At 37.4% G+C, this 24,983-nt stretch overlaps 1 protein-coding gene across 1 annotated transcript in view; it reads right to left on the bottom strand.

Moving 5' to 3' along the window:
* The window catches only part of LOC135957141 (titin), a 107,867-nt gene that overhangs the window by 35,296 nt on the left and 47,588 nt on the right, over positions 1 to 24,983 (bottom strand). Inside the window, exons 4-10 of the mRNA XM_065507826.1 lie at positions 21,045 to 21,393; positions 18,463 to 20,973; positions 4,563 to 17,225; positions 4,309 to 4,502; positions 4,008 to 4,236; positions 2,994 to 3,284; positions 2,697 to 2,896 (exon numbers count right to left, since the gene is read on the bottom strand). Coding sequence (XP_065363898.1) covers positions 2,697 to 2,896; positions 2,994 to 3,284; positions 4,008 to 4,236; positions 4,309 to 4,502; positions 4,563 to 17,225; positions 18,463 to 20,973; positions 21,045 to 21,393 — 16,437 coding nt within the window. The remainder of the gene's footprint in view (positions 1 to 2,696; positions 2,897 to 2,993; positions 3,285 to 4,007; positions 4,237 to 4,308; positions 4,503 to 4,562; positions 17,226 to 18,462; positions 20,974 to 21,044; positions 21,394 to 24,983) is intronic.

Genomic DNA, 24,983 nt, shown 5'->3' with positions numbered 1-24,983 from the left:
TTCCCTTTTGCCAGTTTTTCTATTCAAATTCAGTGTTAAAAATGGGAAAAAACTCCCGCGGATTTCTTATTCATGATTGGGCTGATTGTATTCAAAATCTTTAGATTGTAAAATAATAAATGTAAAAAATAGCTATATAACTCCGATGAGATTTAGACAAAACTAAAAACGTTTTAAAATAGAGTAAGGAAAGTATGAAACATTTTAAACTACAAAGTTAGGCCACTAAAATTATAAATTTGTTTTGCTGAAAATCTGGCTATTAATTGAAATCTAAATTTTTTTAATAAAAAAAATCGGATTTTAGTAAAAATTTGGACTTTCGATAAATAAACAGTGGAATCTGACCGAAACCGGCTTTTTCGGATATAGCCATGTCCGTCTGTATGTTTAAATCAACTTTCCGTAGCCCCAAATAACTTACATGCATGATTCATACATCAATATATCGGGAATTCTTCCGACATAATCGGACCACAAATGGCTGAGATATAAGGAAAAACACCGGGACAACCTAAATTTTTGCCCTATTTTTGACCTATATCTGGATTACTAAGTCATTAATATAGACAATATGGATATCTAAAGATAGATATTTCAAAGTCCATTGCAACGATGTCTAAGTTGGACCAACAATGGGTCAAAATCGGGAAAAATATTTTTTAACCCGAATTTTGGTTTTAATCAACAAATTGTTTTTGCTTAAATCTTTTTCCAAATTATTTTTTTTAAATTAAAAAAAAAAATTTTAAAAACTTTTTCTAAAAAAAAAAAAATTACTAAAATTTTTTAAAAACAAAAAAAAATTAAAAAAAAAAAATTACAAAATTTTTTAAAAACAATTTATAAAAAAAAATTTGTTTAAATAAAAATATTTTTAAGTATAATTTGGCGAAGGGTATATAAGATTCTGCACAATAAATTTAAAAGAAATTTGAATAAATTTACGGTTAACGATAGCTTATCGTTAACCGTAACCTTCAAATATATCAATGAATTTTAAGCAAAGTTGGTAAAATAATATCAATTAGTTTAACTCACATTTTGTGGCCGGCATATAATTGATCACTAAGATCACAATGTCTAAAAATTTAGCCCAATTCATTTAGTTACCCATAAATTACTGGAGTCTTAGCTATTGCTGGATTTTTCGCAGTTGAGAACAATGGTTATGTGGGAAAAGGAAATATTCTCGGATCTACCATCTAATTAATTTACACCTCAGAGTTTCCGATATTCTATATCTATAAATTTGTTGCTACTCTTCGACAACTGAAAGTTTTGTTTTGCTATTTGGAGAAGTGAACAGATACAGAAAACCATGGATCGTTGTATTCGTTTTTTCTTAATTTGCTTTTCTGTGGAACTGAGAATCCTAGAAGAGGCACAAAGTTACGCGGAGCTGTCATCGGGACTTATTTTTTCAGTTTTTAGCGTCAAACATATATGAATTGGGACTGGAGGAATGAAGTTATATCAGGCACAGCTCTCACGAGCTCCGAGCACTCCGATTTGAGTGTTCCAGACATTTTGCTTTTGGAATATTTGTGAACAAAGCTCAGACATAGCAAGCTCTCTCGCCAGAACTATTGAAAATGCGGTGAAAAGAACCGAAATGGTTATCAATAATGAAGGTCATTTAAAAAATAATGAAAAAAGTTTAAACAAGTAAGAGTGCTATATTCGGCTGTGCCGAATCTTATATACCCTTCACCTAATTATACCTTAAAATTTTAAATATTTTTAGGTAAACAAAATTTATTTTTTTGGAAAAAAAATTTTTTCGATTGTTATTTTAAATTTTTAAAATTTTTTTTTTTTAAATTTTTTTATTTTTAAATTTAAAATTTTTTTTTTTAAATTTAAAAAAAATTTGGGTTAAAATTTTTTTTTCCGATTTTGACCCATTGTAGGTCCAACTTACTATGGTCTTATATACGTTGCAAATGTCTTTGAAATATCTATCATTAGATATCCATATTGTCTATATTAATGCCTTAGTAATCCAGATATAGGTCAAAAATAGGTCAAAAATCGAGGTTGTCTTGGTTTTTTCCTCATATCTCAGCCATTTGTGGACCGATTTTGCTGATTTTAAATAGCAAAATTCTCGAAAGCATGTCTGACAGAATTATTGAAGATTTGGATCCAGAAGATATCTGGGGACTTCAGAACAACCATAGGAGAACAACCATATGAAATCAAAGGTATCATTGGAAAAAAATGAGTTCAAGAAAGTTCATGAGAAATACATTATTATTGTATCTATGAAGTCAAACGCTTCATAGAGCCGATTTACTGCCCCACTAAGATGAAGTTTATGCATCAAGCCTCTCATTAGATTGGTCTCGATTGGCATTGATTTCATTTAAAACATTTGAATACCTACTTATTGGTAGGATTAAGAAAAATAAATCAAATTCCACAAAGCAATAAAAAGAAAACAAGCTTTTTATTCAATTGTAATGAAGACTTCTTCATTAACTAGATTAAACAATATTCTCTATAATTAAAATTAAAAAGTCAGGCCACAAAACAACAATTCTTTGTAAATAGTACATATAATATCAGTAAATTTAACTTGTTGTTACTGATATCAAATATCCAACATGCATAATATTTATTATCTTTTCTCATTTCCTTTTAAAAACTATATTAATGTGTGTAAGTATGAATGCTTAAATTTAATTTAATACCTCGTGTTTTGCATTATTATCGCCATCATTATCATCACTTAAATTGCTGCTGGTCGTTGTGGTAGTTATAATTTTCGATTGACGATTCGCAGCGGCCGGCAGGGATGACTCAACGCCCTTCATTATAATACTAGCACCCAAAAATTTATTAAGCAAAGCTCTGGCCTCTTGATCCTCAGCCGTATCACCCTCTTCAACAACTGCATAAGTAATAAATTAAAAAAAAAAAAAAAAAAGGAAATGAATCATTTGTATGATTTGTCATTTATGCAAACAAATAAATTATTAAATTCTTACCATTATCTGCATTACGCATGCGTTCCAAACATTCCGAAACATTTGTTATGACTTTTTCCTCACCCTGTGTGTTTAAGAAGGAACGAGTGGCCATTGAAGACGAGGAAGAGGAGGTAACTTTTTTAAATTCCCTTTGAGTCTTTATAGAATCACATTCACTTTCGCTTTCGGTTATAAAACGACCTGAGTGGCGACTGCCAACTTCCTCGACTTCATACTCCTGTTCGGCATCATCAGAGTCGGCCAAAACTGTGCTGGTGTGATGTTGCACTCGTGTGGTTTTGTAAGATTCTGGAATAAAAGAGAATGGATTTAATAAAAATCGAATATTGTTTTAAAAAATTTGGGATTTGTCTAATTTGTTGAATTTGAACATAATAATTCCAATTTTTGGAAAAGGAAAGCAAGACTTTCTAAATAAAAGCAAAGTTTTGAAAAAGGTTATACAAACTTTAGGATCCAATGAGATTTGAAAAATTTCACTAGATCCAAACAATTATTTTTCTTCAAAACCGGGTTTCTCTTATATTTCGACCATTTGAATGTTTCCTTGAACTTGTGCAATTCAAAAAGTATTTCTGACAGATTTTAGTGGTTTTATCTATCCTTAATATGGAAGCTTTCAAAAAGATCTCTGAGATACGAGTACATAAGGGTGAGGAGAATTTTTTGATAACTCAACATTTTTCAAACCGATTTTCAGTTTTTATAACTTTTTGAAAAGATAATTCTGTATAGATTACCATTCCTTTATAATTAAATTCATAACTAATAAATAAATGGAAAAAAAACATTTAAAAGAAATTTTGTCCGCTTTGAAAACATTTCCAAACTACAAACGCTTTGATATTATCCGATTTAACTATTTAATATTATCCGATTTAAGTTAAAAACAAAGTGTCACACAGTAATACAAGCCTAAATATAAACATCCTTATTCTATTACTGACTTAAACAATGGCCCTATAATGGACTCATAAGCTAAAAGCCATTTTATAAATTCCTCAAACTTACCAAAATTCTCATTATCATTGTCCGCATCTCGGCTATTCTTGCGAGAGTTTGTTCTCAAAATTAAGCCCGCCTTAGGATAGTTATTTGATTTTTCCGTTACCGCTGAGGAGGCCTCTCTCTGTATAAACTTTTCACTCATTTCTTTGACCGAACCACGACGCACGTACTTAGTAGAAGAATCTAGAAAATCATCTTCCGGACTAGATCTTAAAGCAGGGGTAGCTTTGGACTGTTAAATAATAAAAAAAAACAAAAGAAATTGAAATTAAATAAATCTAAAAAACACACCTCAAATACTTACAATTAAAGCCGTTTGTCTGGTCTCCTTGACCTCCACATCTTTAAGGGCCTTTCTATTAGAAGTTACTTCCACCTGCTCCTTAAGCTTTTGCAATTCCTCGGGATTTGTTGAATAGATAAATTCTTTGCGCTCTACTTTGGGTTTGGTTTTACTATCCGAATAGTATTTCTCTTCGACTACATAACCGGTGACTTCTAAAGTTTAAATGATTTATTAGCTTAAGTTATATATTTATTTATATAATTTGTTAATACCTTCTGTTGTTTCACTGGGTTCCACTGTGGGCTTTTTCTTTTTCAATGCCCTAATGCCGAAGAGTGGCAGACCATTTTCATCGGTTGGTCCTATGCCATAACTGGAGGTAACACAATCATCATCCACAAACGAAGACTTATGGCTGGTCATCTTTTGACTGGTTGCCGATTTGACGGTCTTTGTGTAACCCGCTCTAGAGTCCAGGGTAGTGGAGCTTGGTTTTTTGGGTTGTGCAGTTGAGCTGGGTGTTTTCAATATGTTCTTGCGATCTGCCCAAACGGGTGTTTTATCTTCTGGTTTCGATTTTGTGTTGCTAGTAGTCGTTGTTGTGGTTATTATACGTTTCGTTTGTGGTTTAGTGCTGCTGGATGTTTTTAGCGTCTCCTGCTGTTGCTCATAAGTGGCTGAAGACTTGCGCACAGTTGAGGTTTTGCTGTCGGGACTGCGACTGCTAGTTACTCTGGTCGATTGGGGAGCCTTAGTTTGGGGACTGCGACTGCGTTCGTTGGTTCTTAATGGTTTATGAGATTCTGGACTAGCATTACGTCTTTCTGGCGATGAGTGTATAGAATGTGAGGGAGATTTACGCGAAGGTGAAGTTTCATGTCTAATCTCCTGCATATGTTCTTGCTCTTGTTCATGCTTGTAGTAGTGTTGTTGCTTGGTGGTATGCGATGCATGCTCTCTTACCTCTTGGCTGTAATGTTCATGTTCGGAACTATGATGACTGCGTTCATACTGACGCTCATGTTCGGCATTTCTGCGGCACACTGGACTTTGACTGCGTGTAGGTTTATGCTCTGGCTCCTTTTCCACTTCATAGGGATAACGATTGGGCTTAGGAGATCTGCGTGAGGTTGGCATATAAGCTTCCTCGAATATATATTCTTTTTTGTTGCTGCTAATATGACTAGCACCATCTTTAGTTATAGTCTGGGTGGTGGTTTTAGAGTCAGGCTTAGTTTTTCTTGTAGTTGTGGTTGTTGTTACCGTATCGGGTTCCTCACTTCCAACTTTTGAAGTCTTAATCGTCTTGGTGATAACTTCTGTGCTGCTGGTAATCAATTCATTCTTTTGATTTTTCTTAATCAATCGTATTTGGGCCCTAATTCTACGTCTGATTTCGTAAGACTGCACCGTTTCCAATAATCTCTCCAAAACCTCCAATTCGAAAATTTCTTCCACATTTATGTCCTCCGTTACGGACGTAGCCCTGGGAGTTGTAGCACGTTTGCCCTGGGGCACATCAAACTTCACCATAGAATTGCGATCAAAGCCGGGCACTTCTTCTTCGGGATGCGAAGGTTTGCGTGAATAATTGGTCTTGTTAATTTCCAAAGAGTCGCGCCGGGTGTGCTCCAAAGAGCTCTTGGTGTGATCCATGTAAGAAGGTCTTCGGACGCTTAGAGGACTGGTCATGGGTGTGCGCTTGGTGGGTGTTGCTGAGGGGCTGCTATTGTTGCTCTCAAACAAGCTTCTCCTAGCCGCCACCGAATCCGTGGTAGTTGTAGACATTTTAGTGGGTTTCGTAGTTTTCTTTTTGGATGCCGGCTCTACTAGAACGGTTTCATCAATATCATCAGCTCTTTCGTCTGTTTTAATACTGGTGGTGGTAGTGACTGTGTTAGATTTTAATGGTCTACTGTCGGTTAATTTTTCTACGTGCTCTTTTGTTTTGATTTTCAGTGGCTGATCTGTTGGCGATGAGTTGGTAGAACTGTGTGTTGTTGGTTGCTGTTTGTGCGGGGTTGTTAAAGGAATTTTTCTGGTTGTTGTTTCTTTATTTAAATCCTCATTTACTACCTGCGTTTCAATGTCATAAATATCAGTTGTTTCTGCATGCACGGTAATGATCATTTCATTGTCGTCGTCTTCGTCCGCACTCAAATCATGTTCGTCCGAATTCTTTGCTGGTGTTAAGCGTACTGGCATGTGTTTCTCTGGCTTATTTTTATTACTTGTAGTTGGTTTTTTCAAGTCATTAGGTTTTGTGCTGCTGATGCCGCTGCTGTTGTTGTTATAAACCTTTGTTTGCTTTGAGATAATGTTTCTTACTCCCGTTTCAACGCCACTACCGCGCAATTCGTAATCAATGTCAGAGTTTTTACGTTGAGGCGATTGTTTGGGTTTATTGGCTGTCGTTGTCGTTGTTGCCGTGGTCGTTTCTGTTAGTGTATTGGTAACAGCGGACGTTGGCTTTGTGCGTGACTTGATGTCTGGCCGTAATTTCTCCGAATCTTTAACGGGTGACTTGTTGCACTGTAATGGAGTTTTCGTTGTAGTTGAAGTTGTGGGTTTTTTGTTTCTGCCGTCGAATACCGATGGTCTGCTCAAAATGTCTTTCTGACGACGCTCTTCGATTATGTTTGTATGTGTTTTGGTATGAGGTATTAACTCATCGTCGTCATGATCGTCATCATGTTGTTTAGGTTGTTGGTATTTTTCAGCTGTTTTTATTGTTGACTGCTGCTTTAGTTGCTGATGTTGCTGATGACTCACCTCAAATTCTTTAGTTATTTTTTTCTTATCTACCAAACATTCCACGAAATCGTCATTACGACTTGTTAAGGGATAATCTTCATTGTAATAACCAGGTTGTTGCTGTTGTTGTTCATCAATGGAATCTGGCTCGTTTTGACGTGAAATATGCCGGGATATGGTACGTACTAGTTCGGGGGACTTTTGAGGTGCTGTAGGAGCCAATTTGACAGTAGTATAAATACGTTCATTTCTGGCAAACTCTTCATCCTCATCGTCTTCCTCATTAGTCTTAAGTATTGAGGAGTTTACAAATTCATCGTTTTGTTCTCTTTGGAATGGTTCGGAGGCTTTAGGTTTGTTCAACTCTTCGGCTATGTTTTGGAATTTCGAAACCTTTTCATGTACTGTCAACAAACTCTCATCGTATGTTGGCTTTTCCAAACTGGGGTAGTCCAAACTAGCAGGAGCCTCTACTACTGGATTATTTAAGATTTGCTCCTCATAATCCAAAGAATCGTAGGTAGTTTTGTGGGTCCTTTCCATATTTACCTCTGTTATATGACAGCCTACATAGGCATTATTTTCCTCTTCGAAAATGGGAATATTCTTAACCTGGGGCTTTCTGCGCGGCTGATCATCTTCAGGTTCTTGCACTACATCAGGATATCTGGGCTTGCCAGTATCCATATGAGCCGGCACGGGTGTTGGTACAATTTTGTCCGGCGAAGGCTCTCTTGAACTCTTGGCATGCTGTATGTCAATTATAATATTTTCCATATCTGCGCTATTAACCAAACGATCTGTGGCACTTAAATTGATGCTCTTGGTGGAAAAACATTTATTGGGTCTGCGATGATCCGTGGTTTTGGGTGTGCCCTTGGGCGATAAAGAATGGGGTTCTGGTTTTTTAACCTTAATCAAGTTCTCGCTGGTAGAACGTGACATTTTTGAGTCCTTATCCCTGTTAGTGACTCTATGGACAGGTGCAGATTCTTTGCGTTCGGTAACCGGCATGCGTCTCGTCAACTTCTCGGGCATTACAGTAGAATCTATAATGTCCCTGAACACAGAATCTTTTGGTTTTTTAACAACTGGTACTGGTGACTTTTCCTTTTTATGGGGAGTGTCAGAATCAGTATGTTCGATAATAATTTCGGTGGTCACCGAAATGTTGCTAGATCTTCTGCGTTCTGTATTGTAACGGGTGGGACTGTGTTCGGGAGATGATTCCGAGCCATCTACTTGATCGTGTTTGCTAGGTGACTTAGTTTTGCGTGTCGAGGATCTTAAACGATCTTTAATGGTAGTAGTAGTTTCATTTTCTGGTTTTTGCGGAGAAGTTTTGTTGGTTTTGGGTTCTAAGGAATCTTTGCTGGGCTTACGTTTTGGTGTCTCTTTTAAGGGTGACACATTTCTAGGCGTCGAAGATTTTGGCTTGGTTGGTGAAACAGACCTAGATGACGTTGTGCTCTTGGTAGGTGAAACTGCTCGTGGTGTAGATGAGGGCGAAGATTTTTTAGTGATTTTCACCTCAGATTTCTTAGTTTCTTTATTTACCACCATACACTGTTCTTCTATAGTTTCAGTTTCCGATGAATCTGGTTCTGTATCACTGCCAGTTTTAGTTTTAGGAGATTTCTTATGAATTGTTGTGGTTTTTGTTATAGTGCTCACAAATTTCTTTTCATCGTCTTTGGGGAATTCTGTTTTACCTACAGGCTTCTTGGTTTTAGTTACATCTGTATAATCTTCATTGGGGCCTACAAATTCAGGCTCCTCTTTAGACGGTTTAGTGGGTTTTTTCTTTGGTTCATCCACAGGTTTTTTAACAGTTTTCGGTTCCTCTCTCAAAGGCTCCTTTGTATGAATCTGTTTATGTAAAGTTTTCTTCACGCTGCTGATGGACAAAGGTTCGTCATCTTCATCACAATCTTCTATTTTAACCTGAAACACGACAGTGGTGTTTATATCATCATCTTGTGTTGTTTTAACCTCTTTAGTGACAACCGTCTTTTTCTCCTCAATTTCCGTAATTGGTTGTTTTTTGAAAATACCAGGCGTGTCACCATAAGTTTCCATACCCAAAATTTGACGACAACGTTCTTCAAAGGTATCTCTGCGTCCAGCTCCCTTTTTCTTAAATGTAGGTGAAGTTGGTGTTGTAGGTTCTGTGGTCTTTGAAACGAAAGCACCATCTGGAGTTTCCTTGCGAACACGTTCAGTTTCAATAAATTTTTCATTGAAATTTTTAGTGTCTCTGGGAACATTTTTGGTTATCCAGGGTTCTAAAGGTACTGTATATGGTTTCTGGTTATCTGGAAATTTGCTTGATACTGTGAATTGTTCTGTATCTTCGGGATAAGTTTGGTCCTCAATAGTTTCCATGGTTTCTACATAAGTAGTTGTAAATGGTTTGTTTACAGGTTTTTCAGATGGCTGTTGTGGTTTTGGTTTGTTAAAAGGTTCCTTATCATGTGGTTCCTTTTCATTTGGTTTAACCAAAGTTGTAGACAATTTTTGATTCTCTTCCTCAGCAGTAATATTTCTTTCGGTAATGTAACGTTTTTCACAGGTTTCAATCAAAAACTCCTCTGTTTCCGTGGTTGTCTCCTCTTCATCCGTATCTGTGGGCATTTCTTGGCCAGGTTTACGTTCCTTTGGCTTAGTTTTATCATTAAATATTTCAGTAGTTCTTAAGGTTTTTCTGAAAGTCTCATCATCTATCGTTATAGATTTAGGGGCACTCTTGGGTTCTTTTGAACTTGGGCTACGTGTGGGGGAATCTTTACGATCTTTAGGAGATCGAGGGGTTTTTATTGGAGCAGATACTGTTTGTTTTGGACTTGGGCTACGAGCAGGAGATCTTTCCTTAGTTGGTGATGATGGCGAACCTTTTGGTGCTATAGGACGTTTAGTACTGGGTTTTAATAGTTCTTTTTCCATTTCTATAGTTTGTTTTTCAGTTGTAATTAGTTTTTGTGCTGTATTACGTACAAACTCACTGGTATGGGTGAAGGTTTCATGATCCTCTATATCCTCAAAACCAGGTCGTATATATTTCGGTTGCAGTTTCTGGACGGGCGATTGTTTGTCAGGTTCCTGTGAGCCAGGGTACTTGGGTTTCTGAATAGTTTTCGTAACAAACTCTGTGGTCTCCATAAATGTTTCATCACCATCTGTTTCTGTAGGCTTGTAGGATTTAGGTTTAAATTGTTTCGGTTCTTCCGTTACAATTTGTGTAGTCCTTAAAGTTTTTCTAAACGTCTGATCATCTTCGAAAACTACTTGATTCCTTGTAGGAGATACATGTTTATTGGGAGATTTCGGACGTTTCTCTATAGGTTCAACAAAGCCGGGTTGTCTAGGCTTTTTATCTGGTTTCTCTTGTTCTGGGAATTGTTCAGTTTGAAAAGTTTTTGTGACATTTTCTTTAACAATTCTCGTGGTTCGTGTAGGAGATTGAGGTCGTTTGCCAGTTGGTTCATTTAAACCAAATTCTTTTGGTAAGTTTTGTTTAGGTCTGTTTTGAGTTTGCGTAGGTGAAACATCTCTAGCCGGTGATTTAGGTTTATCAAATTCTTGGTTTATTTCCTCAGTTACCATGCAAGTTTTTGAACTAATGTATCGCTCACTGGTCTCTGTTAGTGTTTCGTCCTCATCAGTGTCAGAAGGTTTATCGGAGTAGGGTTTATGTTTTTTTGGTTTGGCCTCCGGTTTATCGCCTGTTTTGTATGGTGATCTTTTATCTGGATATTCCTCATCCTCCACTTTCTTAGTGGTTTTTTCAGTTACAGTTTTTGTAGTTCTCAAAGTGGTTTGGAAAGTTTCGTCCTCATTAGTAGGTTTCTTGTGAGTTCTAGAGGGCGATAGAGGTCTTTTGCCAGTGGGTTCCTTCAAACCTGGTTCTTGTGGTAGTTTTTGTCCTGGTTTCTTTTGAGTACGTGTAGGAGAAACTCCTCTTTTTGGTGATTCTGGCCCTTCAAATTCTTGTATTACATTTTCAGTTACCATGTGAGTTTTAGAGCTAATGAAGCGCTCACTGCTCTCTGTAAGTGTTTCTTCTTCATCGGTATCACAAGGTTTATCAGAGTAGGGCTTACGTTCTTTTGGTCTAGAGGGAGATAGAGGTCTTTTGCCAGTGGGTTCCTTCAAATCTGGTTTTTGACCAGGTTTATTTTGAGTACGTGTAGGAGAAATTCCTCTTTTTGGTGATTCAGGCCCTTCAAATTCTTGTATTAAATTTTCAGTTACCACGTGAGTTTTCGAGCTAATGAAACGCTCACTGGTCTCTGTAAGTGTTTCTTCTTCATCAGTATCACAAGGTTTATCAGAGTAGGGTTTACGTTCTTTTGGTTTGGTCTGTGGTTTTTCACCTTTTCTGTAAGGAGTTGTTTCATCTGGATATTCCTCATCATCAACATACTTAGTTGTTTTCTCAGTTACAGTTTTTATCGTTCTCGAAGTGGTTTTGAAAATCTCCTCATCATCACTAGGTTTCTTTGGAGTTCGTGTAGGAGATTGTGGTCTTTTGCCAATAGGTTTCTTAAAATCAGGTTCTTCTGACGGTTTTTGTAACGGTTTCTTTTGGATACGTGTGGGAGAAACACCTCTGGTTGGTGATTTGGGTTCTTCAAATTCTTGTATAAGTTTTTCAGATACCACTTGAGTTTTTGAGCTAATAACATGCTTGCTGGTAAACGTTTCATCATCATCGGAATCACCAGGTTTATCGGAGTGAGGCTTACGTTCTTTAGGTTTAGTATCTGGTTTATCGCCTGCTCTCTTATCTGGATATTCTTCAGTTACAGTTTTTGTGGTTCTTAAACTGGTTTTGAAAATCTCCTCATCCGTAGGTTTATTTGGAGATTGAGGTCTTTTACCACTAGGTTCTTCTGGTATTTGTTGACCTGCTTTCTTTTGATTGCGTGTAGGAGACTTGGGTCTTTTGTCAGTGGGTTCTTCTGGAATTTGTTGACCCGGCTTCTTTTGAGTTCGTGTAGGAGATTTAGGTCTTTTATCAGCAGGTTCTTCTGGCAGTTTTTGTCCGGGTTTCTTTTGAGTACGTGTTGGAGAAACACCTCTGGTTGGTGATACCGGCTTTTCGAATTCTTGTGTTAGTTTTTCAGTTACCATGCACGTTTTTGAGCTAATGAAGCGCTCATTGGTTTCTGTAACAGTTTCATCTTCATCGGTATCAGAAGGTTTACGTGCTTTAGGTTTAGTTTCTGGTTTATCGCCTTTTTTGTTTGGTGTTTTCTCTGGATATTCCTCTTCATCCAATTTCTTTGTTGTTTTTTCAGTTACAGTTTTTGTGGTTCTCAATGAAGTAGTGAATGTTTCATCTTCATCAACAGGTTTCCTTTGATGACGTGTTGGAGATAGATGTTTAGTGGGAGATTGTGGCCTTTTGTCAGTAGGTTCCTTTAAACCGGGTTCTTCTGGTGACTTCTGGCCAGGTCTCTTTTGTGTTCGCGTGGGAGAAACTCCTCTAGGTGAAGATGGACTATCCTTTTCAGGCTTTTTCTTGGGAATCTTTTTGTCGGGATATGAAGGCTCTTCAAATTCAAGAATTTGTTTTTCACTTACAATTCGTTTTTGGGTTGAATTAATAACAAATTCAGTGGTTTCCACAACTGGTTCATCCTCATCTGAATCAAAAGGTCTAACCGATTGAGGTTTGCGACCTTTAGGTTCATCTACATTAGTGAACTGTTCCTTTACAACTTTAGTGGTTGTATAAGAGGTTGATAAAGTTTCATCATCCTCTAAAGGTAACTTTTCGTTCGGTTTCTTTTGAGTTCGTGTGGGAGAAACATGTTTAGGTCTCTTATCAGTAGATTGTGGTTTCTTTTCATAGCTAGTTGGTTTATTTGGAGATTGAGGTCTTCTACCAGTTGGTTCTTTTAATCTGTCTCCAGGCTGTTTTTCATCGGGTTGCCTTTGCTGGCGTGTGGGAGAATGTCCTCTGATTGGAGATTTGGAAACTCTTTCAGGTTTGGGAGTTTCATTGTCAGGAAAGCGAGGCGCTTCAAATTCTAGAATTTCTTGCTCAGTTACTATGCGTTTTTGTGTCGTGTTAGTGACAAACTCACAGGTTTCAGTAATAGTTTCATCTTCATCAGTATCTGAAGGTTGTTCGGAATAAGGTTTACCTGCTTTAGGTTTCTTTTCAGGCTTGTCACCTTTCTTGGTAGGAATTTTCTCCACTGGATAATCCTTACCATCATCTACATTTTTAGTGAATTTTTCTGTTACAGTTTCACTAGTACGCAATGTTTTCCTGAATGTTTGATCATCAACTGTTGGCATTTGATGGGGTTTCAGAGGTTTTTGAGTTCTTGTAGGAGAAACAGGTTTAGTTGGAGATTGTGATCTTTTTCCAGTAGGTTGTTCAGGTTGCTTTTGGCCTGGTTTCTTTTGTGTGGGAGCAATTTCTCTTGTTGGAGTTTTAGTATCAGGCATTTTCTTAATAGCCTTTTTGTCTGGCTCTTCAAATACACTGATATGTTTTTCACTTACAACACGTTTTTGTGTAGAATTAGTAACGAACTCACTAGTTTCTATGACGGTTTCATCGTCATCAGTGTCTAATGGTTTACCAATTAAAGGTTTGCGATCCTTAGGTTTGTTCTCTGGATATTTCTCATCATCCAATTCTTTCGTTATTTTTTCCCTGACAATTCTAGTTGTTTTCAATGTGGTTGTATAGGTTTCATCATCTAAGGGGGTTTTTTCATTAGGACTCTTCTGAATTCTTGTGGGAGAAACATGTTTGTTTGGCGATTTAGGTCTTCCATCTGTGGGTTTTAAAGGAGATTTTTGTTCAGGCTTCTTTTGAAGTCGTGTAGGCGAAACATGTTTGTTTGGTGATTGAGGTCTTTTACCAGTGGGTGAAATTCCTCTCGTAGTCTTAGTATCCTCGAATTCAAGAATTTGTTTCTCATTTACCACATGTTTTTGTGTCGAGTTAATAATAAACTCTCTGGTCTCTACAACTGTTTCATCATCATCTGTATCTAAAGGTTTATTTCGTGGCGTATCTTCTGGATATTCAGGTTTTCTTTGTGTGCGTGTAGGCGATACTGAAGATTTATCTGTAGGTTCTCCAGGGAACTTTTGACCAGGTTTTCTGGTAGGAGATACCACCCTGTGGCCGGGCTTTTGAGGCTTTTTACCGGGATATGTGTGTTCTTCCTCTAGAATTTGTTTTTCCGAAACAATTCGTTTTTGTGTAGAGTTTATGACAAACTCATTAGTTTCTACAAATGTTTCATCCTCATCAGTTTCAAAAGGTTTATCAGAGCGAGGTTTTCCTATTTTCGGTTGGGTTTCTGGTTTCTTTTGAGTGCGTGTTGGAGAAGTTTCTTTACTTGGAGTTCTTGGTGATTTCTTTTGAGTTTGTGGAAGTTCTTTAGTTGGAGATTTTGTTCTCTTTTGTGGTTTAGGTGACTTATTACTCAAATGATTAGTTTCAAATTTCTGGATATGTTTGGCCACTGTCTTGTTTGAAGTTGTAATAATGCTTTCAGTCTCCGTAAAGCATTCATCGTCATCTGTTTCGGAAGGTTTGATATATTTTGGTTTAGTTTGTGGTTGCTTTCTGTAGCCTGTAGGGGTACCAGATTCTTCATCAGTTTCAGTCGGCTTGAAATGACCAGGCGTACGAGGTTTACCTTGGTTTGGTTCATCATCAATGTCGTAAGGTTTTCTGGATGCGGGTGTACGTTGACCTGGTTTGCTATCTGGACTTTGAGGAGTTTCTTTATCGGGAATTCTTATTTGCATTGTTTCTGTAGTAATTATTTCATGTTCGCTAACTTGATGTGGATTTCTATAGTGTGGTAAATCTTCTTCGTTAGTATCCCGAGGCTTTACAAAGCCTGGAGTACTTGGATGTGGTTTATTATCTGTGTTTAGAGGCTGTCTATAACCTGGAGAACCTTTATGAGGCTCTTCGTTAGTATCGTGAGGTTGTCTATAACCGGGAGTATGTTGGTTAGGTTCAAAATCACTATCATGAGGCTTTCTGTAATCAGGTTCATAACCAGTATCTTGAGGCTTTCTATAAGATGTTGGCGAACCTTGGTTGGGCTCATAATCAGTATCATGGGGTTTATACGGACGTTTTGGTGCTTCTCTTTGAGGATATACATTTTCAGACGTTTCTGTAATAGTTATTTGTTGTTCTACAATTGTTTGTGGCTTTTCGTAACCAGGCATAACATTTTTAGGTTCATCGTCATTATCCTGAGGCTTTGTATGACCAGGAGTGCTATAATGGGGTTCATCATTAGTGCCTTGAGGCTTTCTGAAATTTGGAGAACCTTGATGGGGTTCATCATCAGTAGCTTGGGGTTTTCTATAGTCTGGAGAGCGTTCATCAAATGTATTTTGAAGCTTTCTGAAGCCTGGTGAGACTGGCTTTCTGTAGCCAGGTGAGCTTTTATGGGGTTCATCAGCAGTACCTAGAGGCTTTCTGAAACCAGGAGTACCTTGCTTTGGTTCATCGAAAGTTTGTTGAGGTTTATTGAAAACAGGAGTTCCATGTTTTGGCTTATTGTCAGTTTCTTGAGGCTTTTTATAGCCAGGAGTACCTTGCTTTGGTTCATCGAAAGTTTGTTGAGGTTTATTGAAACCAGGAGTTCCATGTTTTGGCTTATCGTCAGTTTCTTGAGGCTTTTTATAGCCAGGAGTACCTTGCATTGGCTCGTCATTTGAACCTTGAGGCTTTCTATTACCTGGAGCACCAAAATAGGGTTCATCATCAATATCCTGAGGCTTTCTGAAGCTAGGAGACTCTTGATGTGGCTCATCGTCAGTTTCCTGAGGCTTTCTATAGCCCGGAATACATTGATTTGGTCCATCATCAGTACCATAAGGCTTTCTGTAATTTGGAGAACCTTGATGAGGCTCATCATCAGTATCAAGAGGCCTTCTGTAATCGGGACGTTGTTCATCATCAATACCTTGAGGTTTTTTGTTACTTGGTCTACCTTCAATAGGTTCACCGTCAGTATCAAGAGGCCTTCTGTAACCAGGAGTAAGTTCATCATCAGTACCTTGAGGTTTTCTGTAACTTGGTCTACCTTGCATAGGTTCATCATCAGTTTCATAAGGAGTACCATAAATAGGTTCATCATCGGTGTCCTGTGGTTTCTGTGGCAAACGTTTTTCTGTTATCTCAGTAACAACAATTTCGGTTTCTTGTTGTTCGACACCATTTGGTTTTCTATAAGCCGGTGTCTGAGGTTTTGTTCTACGTTCCGGACTTTGAGGTTTGCGTTTAAGCTTTTCCGATTCTATCAATTTGTTGGTTTTATCCTTAACTACCTGTGTAGTAGTTTTCAGAGTTTTTCTCAGTGTAGTTTCTTCTGTAGTGGACTTGGGCAAAGGTTTTCGAAGAGGTGAAGTATATGAGGGAGCAGTCGATTTGGGACCTTTGGTTAGCGGTTTATTGTCCATAACTTTAGGTTGGCTTTTTAGGGGAGTGCGTACTGGACTTCTAGAATCCGTTAAAGGTTTTTGAGGTCTTAGTTGCTGAGGAGTTCTGGAATCGTTAGGTTTCGTTTTTAAAGGACTTTTGTCGCTGGGTTTAGTTTGGAGTTTAGATGGACTAGTATGGAATTGCTTGGTAGTAACAGTAGTGGTTGTGGTGGATTTTGGTCTCCTTTGAGGAGCTACGGGAGTTTGTTTTTCTTGAGTTATTAATTTTGTGGTGGTTTTTTTAACATTTAATTTAGAATCCACCACTTCAGGAGCAAAACTATCGTTATCATCGTCGTGGTCATCATAGTCGTCGACATCATCAACTATTATCCATTCGACATTGGGCTGTTCATAGTTGGGTCTACGAGGTTGTGAGGGTAAGTTTTCAGTTTGATTTTTTTCAAATGTTGTTTCTCTATTCACAGTTCTACGCTCATCGTTGTCAGGCTGAGGACGCGTTTGCCAATCATCTTGTGGTTTGTAGTTATCGTTATCATTATCGTTAGGAGCAATTTTTTGGGGTGTTCTAGATCTGGATGATGGTGATAATGGTGATGTTGTCGTGTTTAACTTGTCAGCATCATCATAATCATCCGTCATCGCAGATGTTGGTGGTTTTCTACTATTGTATGAAGGTGTACTACTTCTACTACTGGGTGCTGGTTGTGGTTGGGGTTTTTTTGTTGGTGATTTTTCTGTTGGACACACAATTTATCACACAATTACAATAATTCGCCACCACACATTTATTTCTATGTTTATTATTATTGGGTTGTTCAATAAACGAATAAAAGTTTTTTGGTTTTTTACTCGCTCATTGAGCCTAAACTATTTTTATGGTTAATCATTAGTCGATAGCAAATAAATAATTACAACTACAATAGATTTTTTGTTTTTTTTTTATGGGTTATTTATTTTATTTGTGTTATTTACTCAGAACAATTATTTATAATAGTTTTTATAAAAATTTTCAAATACATTTACATAAATATTTTTTTCAGATTAATTAAGTACACTACAATAGGTGAAGTTAGTTTAGAACTTAGTTTAAGAATATATATAAAAAAAATTTAGTTAATTATAGTTTAAAGTATAATGTCATCATGCCACCATGCTTAATGCAAAATTTCAAAGAATAAAAGGTTCCAGGATTCGTTTACATTTGATAATTTATTTGTATTTTTTTTATAAAACATAAGGAGATTCTTAAAATAGTTAAGGCCAGAGCTACCTTCCTTAAAGAGGGTGTTTATGAGACTGAGAGAGAGATACAAACATATTGATTTATAGAGAGAGAGAGATATAGATAGTTATTAGCATGAGAGTGTTGGTGTATGTTTATCAAATTTCAGATTCCATTTAACGAATTAGCAGATGGTGCAATTATCTTTACCAAGCAATACAAAACAAATTTGTTACTCTCCCATATATGAAGTGAGTTGGAGAGGAGTGTGATAAGAGAGCCAAAACATTTACATATTTGGACTTTCAACAGTTTTAGTTTCTTGTGACTTTTGGCTTAAGGAGCAAACTTTTTGTCTTACCATAAATCTGGGGACTTTTCAAAGGTTGGGACGTTGCGTTGTGATTTGACTGCTGATCGGACGGACCAAGCTTATAGTAATGTTTTTTTATGCAAGGCTCTTCTATGACCTCTTCCAACACAGCAGAAGCATTAGGATTTTTGGTAGCATTTGTCACTAGCATGTTCTTTTTATTGCTGATGTTGGTCTTTGTTTTTTTGTGTGGTTGCTTGTGATTGTCGGAAAACTTGAGTTTTGTGATAGCAGTTAGTGGTGGTGGTGGTTCGTTAATAGGAAAGAATAGGGTATCGATATTGTTGGTAGTAATACGAGTATGCTGGTTATCTGGAGAACATATGTAGTTTCCACTTTTTTTAATTTTACATTTGCTTAGAAATTGTATGCGTACCTGTGGCTTTTGGCACATCTTTGCTAGTCAATGTCCTAGTGGTGGTAGTTGTGGTGGTAACGGTCTTGCCGGGCGACGGTGACTTGGTGGCACGTGGCGAATTCACAGTGAGAGTGTCATTGGCACCAGGGCCGGTTTTGGTGGTAACCACTTTGGTTACTACAGTCTTGCCGCCCACAGTTCGTGGCGGAGTGTTGCGTGTTACTGTGGTGGTACTAATGCGGCTTGTTTCCGAGGGGGCACTGTCATGGGAACCTTCGCGCATATCACGTCTAAAGGTTTTAGTCGAAGAAACGCTTGAACGTGGTGTGTGTCTAGTATGAGAATCGGTTGTGTAACTGTCACGTCTGACATTGTCGACAATGGGCGAAGAGCTGCGCAAAGAAGCAGCAAAGGCACGATGTGCTGAATCTACTTCTTTCTCCTTTCTTATAACGCGTTCTGTGGTCTCACGCACAGTGGTGTTGGGTGCTTTATATTTATTGGGAGATGGCGTCCTAGGTTGTGCTTTAGTGGGTGTTCCTCTGGGTTGTTCAGCATGTCCATTGGGTCTACCAGCATCTACATTAGAGGGATAACCTTGTGTAGGAGTTCCCTTATTGGGAGATCTTACCGAAGGAAATCCCTGGGTAGAATAATCATGACTGGGTGATTTCCTAGGTGAGCCAGGATGTTGCTGATTGTGGTTTGAGGGCAAACCGGCAGCCGGTCTACTGGTAGGTTTTACCGAGGGAAATCCCTGAGTGGTATAATCATTACCTGTTGGCTTCGAAGTTCCCGCAGGATAATCGCCATAAGGCTCACGATCTCCAGGAGCGGCATGACCAGGAGTTCTTACCGAGGGAAAACCTTGGTTAGGCATTTGTTCTCCCGGTGTGGTCACTGTATAATTGTAAGGACTATTATCCGTATGGGGTTGTATGCGTGGATAACCACCTGGTTGATCATCTCTTACTATCTCATGCTCAATAACACGCTCCGTATTGGTGCTGTGCTTGGCAGTGTGAGATTTTTGGGAACTCACCACTACCACATCATCATCAGCATGAGGTGAATGGGTGGTTTTTATTATTCGAGTGCCGGGTGGTAATTTATCCAAGGGAAAATCCTGCTCATGAGGTTGCATTTGTCTTTCACTGGGATAGTTTTTTGGCTGCTGGCTGGTGGGGAAGCCACTCTTGTCCGTAATTTGTTGATAGGGTTGATCATCACGTATAACCTGTTCGGTTTCCACAATGCGTTCCGAATTGCTGGAGGTTTTGTAGTTGCGTTTCTTTTCAGAACTTACAATAATCACCTCACCATCTTTAGTGGGTACACGACGCTCGGAAATGTTGTCAGTAGCATCGGTGTAATGGGGTACCACTGCCTCAGATGGCCTTGAAGGTCCCGCTTGGGAAGGAAAACCTTGTGTGGGACGAGCTGTATGGGGACGTTCGCCAGGGTATTCCTGTGTAGGCTTATTAGACCTTACCGAAGGAAACCCATGGGTACTGAAGTCATTAGTTACAGGTTTTACGCCATGAGGATGACGATCATCAAATTCTTGTATGGTTTCCGAAGTGCTTTCAGTAGAGTATTTACTGCTAGACTTCTTGATGGAGGAAAATTTCGTTTCCACATCATCGGTGTGAGTGTCTTGGACATAACGTGACGTATTGCTACTGTCCACCATATCCTGGCTGGGTCTGGAGTGGGGTGCCGAATCCGGTTGATAATTTCTGGTAGGTTGTTGTTGCGAGTCGCGTCTTGGTTGGGTTTGATTTGTAGGAGTCGATGTGGTGCGAGTTGAGGGTGTTGGGGACGGCATCTCTTCGGTCTCGTAACGTTTGTTGCGTACAATAGTACCGTCGGGTAAACGTTTCACCGTAGTGATCATCTTAACATTAGGCTTGGGATATTCCACTGTATTGGAGATAATCTCGCCGTCCTGTTGCATGAGATGTTGCACATGTTGTTGGTATTCGGGTGAGGCTTTATCCATGTCAACATAACGTTTATTCTGTTCGTGCGTCTCTTGGGTTTGAACATTTTGCGAAATGTTTTTCTGTTCGGTGTTTTGGCGAGTGGACGACAATTGTTCGGAAGTACGGCGTTCTTGTTGATTGTGATGTTGTTGACGTTGCTGTTGGAATTGTTGCTCATACATGCGTTGTTCTTCGAGCAAACGTTGTTGTTCTTGCTGTTGACGTTGTTGTAGGTCTTGGGGGTGGGCGTGCGGGCGATTGGCATCCATCAAGTATCTTTGAGGCTGGGGAAAACCATCATCATATTCCACATTGCTGGATGTTTTGAATACCTGAGAAGAGGAAGTGGATTTCGATGAACTGGTGCGCACTTCAGTGCGTCCCGAATTTTCATCGCCTATCACTACCTTCTCTTGCAAATGGGAATTGGAGCTTTCCATGGCCTTCTTAACGAAATTCTTGTCGTCTCCCTGATGATGGGCACTGGAACGTTGTTCGTTGCGTCCCTTAAACTCGGCTATGCCACCGTTAATGCTTTCCACACCTGTTTAGTGCAACGATAGTTTGAATTGTAATGAGTTAAAAGAGAATTCAAAGCAAAATTTAAACACTTACCATCGGTGGTGGCCACGGTCTCAGCGCGAAAGCCCTTGCCATCTGGGCTTACTTCCTTGGAGGACTGCACATCCCAGCCGGTGGTATTGGGATTATTAAGAGCCATCGATTGAAATTTCATTTCGGTGGGCGACAATGAATCCCTGATTTCCTTGGACTTTAAGCTCTGGAAACTTTGATCGGCCAGGGCATCACCATGACTGGTAGCCAAGGGATCTTTGCCAAAACCAGCAACACTATTGTCAGCCATTATATCACCTTGATATAGATCTCTTAAGCGTGATTCACGTAACTTGTACAATTGCGAACGTATCTCTTTTTTACGACTGGCGTCTTCAGATTGCTGCCACTAAGGAAGAGATGAAAGAAAGTAAAATATAAGTTTTGGCTGAACATCTTTTAAATATTTTGAATATTTCGAATAGGTGGAATTTGAAATATGCCAGTTTAAATTAAGTTTAAGTTTCCTATAACTATTAGCTGAAACCCCTAATTATTATGAGAAATCATTTAGCTGGGCTCTCTCCATTTCCTTCATCTATCTCCCTCAGTCTCTACTTTCAAATATTTGTTATTATTTTTGGAATCTTTTCTCAACAACAACAAATTATCACACTTTTATGGGGAATTGCAAGATAAAGAATAGAGCACGAGTACAATCGCCAGCCACACAATTATTTTTATATGGTGATATCATTTATAACAATAAAAATATTTTTGTTTTTGCCAAAACATTCACTCCACAATTAAGTATATTTTGTTTATTCCTAACATTTTTATTTTATTTTAATTTTATTTATTTGTTTTACCTTTATTTAATTTAACATTGAAGTGATAAAAATTTATTTAAATTCTTCTTTTTTGACAAATTAAATGTAAACACAATAAAAGATTATGAAAAAAAAAAGAAAATAATGATTGTATGCCAAGCATAAAATTCTGTTCTTTTGTTATCATCAAATCAAACATTTAATTTAATCTTTCTTTCAGTCGAGTATGACAACATCAAATTAAATTTAATTTAAAATTTGTCCACAATGTTTAAGGAATCTTAAATTTAACTCTTGGTTATGACTACAAATTGTCTCTAAAAATAATTGTTTGCATTTGAGTGTCGCAACTTCTGTGCGATAAGACCCTATTCATACTTTAGAACTTTGAATTATGAGCAATTGTCGATATTGTAGGGTCAATGGTAAATTATTGAATATAAAAGAATTTAAAAACTTAAATTGATAACACTATTGATGTCTTTTGTTAAAGCATGATAAAGCCTAAACGTATATATTTATCAATATTGGAATATTTATTTTTGAATGTGAAAATCCATTCATAGGTAAAATATTTATTAATCAAATTCATAATAATAAATCAGAAAAAATGTTAACTTAATGTTTTTAAGGAATTTCAAACGATTACAAAATTTTATTTATCAGTGAAATGGATTTTTGAAAGATAATGAGATTTAAAAAAAACTCTCATGACAACTATGTTGTATTTTAGACTAAAACAACATTCAATTCAATATTGACATATGTCAAATGATTGATGAAACCAATTGACAAGTAGTTGACATTTTACTTGCAATGTTTATGTTTAACCCCTTGTATACTGCTTATGTTTTATGATATGACAACACTGAGATGATCTTTGGCAGAGAGTTTTTCGTAAAGCTCTTCTCAAAATATGAAAATTGAAAAACTCGGAAATTTTCTTCATAAATAATTGGGAATAATACACCACTATTTGTTTAGAACTGTCGTGTAAACCATTCACCGTGGTGATTATCTTAAAATTAGTCTTGAGATATTCCACTGTTTTGGAGATGATCTCATTAGGGTGATGAATGAGATATTGCATTAGTTATTGGTATAAGGGTGTGGCTGGATTCATGTTGTTCATGCTATTGTTGGATATATGGTCATTGTTTAAAAAATAATCAAAATTAATCACTAATCTTTTTACAGGTCGGCCGAAACAAGAGAGTATATAGAGGACATATTGGTACCGATCGTAACTACCAATGTTCCAATAGAGCAGTAATGAACATGAAAATTATAGAGGAGGACCTAAGCTTTCATAAAATTAAATTCGTATCCAGCTCGAGTGTTAAAACTTTAGCTTAACAGTTTTGTAAGTGAATTTGACAGTAATTTTTATAAAGTACAAAGAAATAAAAAGAAAAAACATGCAATAAGATTGTAAAACTCCAAAAATCATGGAGTCTGAAACAAAACGCATCAAATCGAACAAAAATTTTAAAGCAATAAAAAGAAAAAAACAATAATATTACAATAAAATCGACGATACAGGGAGTCTGAAACAATTCAAGTCAAGTTTAACAATGATGGCTCGAAACCTGTGGAATATTGCCATTAAAGTATAAAGGTGCACATCTAGAAATAATGCAAATCAACCATCATACAGGGTTCTTTCTATACTACTTTAATAACTTGTAGAAGAGGAATCTAAACATTTATAAAGTTAAACGCTGTTAGACTATACGATGTTAAACACCTCGATAGTTAACAAAGTTAAACAGATTAGATTGGAGAAGTTACATGCACCGTGATCCAGATGATTTTTGTTGATATCCACTACAACAAACCGCTTCAGTGAAGCACAAAGTTAAACATTAGATTGGAGAAGATACATGATCCAGATGATTTCTTGTTGATATTCACTACAACAAACTGCTTCAGTGAAGCACATTATTCTGCTCGGTGAAAGATGGAAAATATTTTCAAGACTGCAAAGCATGACTATCGCAAAGCTTATGCCTAGAAAGAACCCAATATGCAGCGAATTATAAAAAGCAAACCAAGAATGCTCCTTTCAACTTTTACGATTTTCCAGAAAACAGGGCAATAAATCGTTTTGGTTTGCTCGATCCCAAACACAGAGCAAATTCCCATTCCATTCAGATTCTAGCACATATAAACGAAAAATGGCCTTCATTATCAAGTTAGTAAAATCTACATATCAAGTAGACTCCAAATTGATTCTGTTATGACATTTAATGCAATTTACACCAGATAAATCTTAAAAGGTCACACAGTCTAGTTCCGGACACCTCAGATAGATCATCTATGATATGTTTGACTAAAAAATTGTATCTTAGTCAGGCACGGATCCACGTCAACCATTATTTTACATTTTTTATATTAAAACTTTTCGGTTTTGGGGGAGGAAATTTATTTACCCCCACCTGGATCCGCGCCTGATCTTAGTACATAATGAGCTGGATATGCACAAAGCTCCGACAATAACTGTTAAAATGAAGTCGAAGTCTGCAAGCCGACTTGGTTACAGATCGTCCAATGACTGTCGATAGCCTTGAAATCTCATTCCCGTCTAAGGAGTGAGATCGAAAAATTCTTAACACACGTTTTTCATTACATTTTTTAACCCAAGTATTATTTGAATTTTTTTTTGATCAAGTTACCTTTGAAAAACATGTCAGTTATTATGTGTAATGTCAATTATATTAATTTTTTTGTTAATCTGATTAAAATGAGTGACCAGAAAAAAGTGCGTACTGAAATTATTAAATATTTTCAACAAAACCCAACTTGGTCTTACAAAAAGTTGGCCAAGCATACAAAGGTCTGCCGTCAAACTGTTTCCAATGTTATTAAACAGTACCGGGAGAACTTGTCAGTTGATAGAAAACCTGGTTCAGGTAGAAGGAATGGTCCACATGATGTTTCTAAAGCCAAAAAAATAGAACGCATTTTCAAAAGAGCTCCCAACACATCCGGTAGGAAAGCAGCCCGGTTAGCTCAGTGCTCGGACTATTTGGTACGAAAAGTTAAAGCTAATGCAGGTTTAAAAACATACAAGGCTCAAAAAGTTCCTGACAGGAACGCTGCTAAAAATTTAGAGGCCAAAAACAGAGCACGGAAATTGAAGTCAAGTTTTATAAAAAAATATTCTTGC

The sequence above is a fragment of the Calliphora vicina genome, chromosome 4, assembly GCF_958450345.1.
Source record: "Calliphora vicina chromosome 4, idCalVici1.1, whole genome shotgun sequence".
Classification (NCBI taxonomy): Eukaryota; Metazoa; Arthropoda; class Insecta; order Diptera; family Calliphoridae; genus Calliphora; species Calliphora vicina.
Note: the sequence above shows the minus strand (reverse complement) of the source record. Positions and strands in the feature narration are given on the sequence as shown.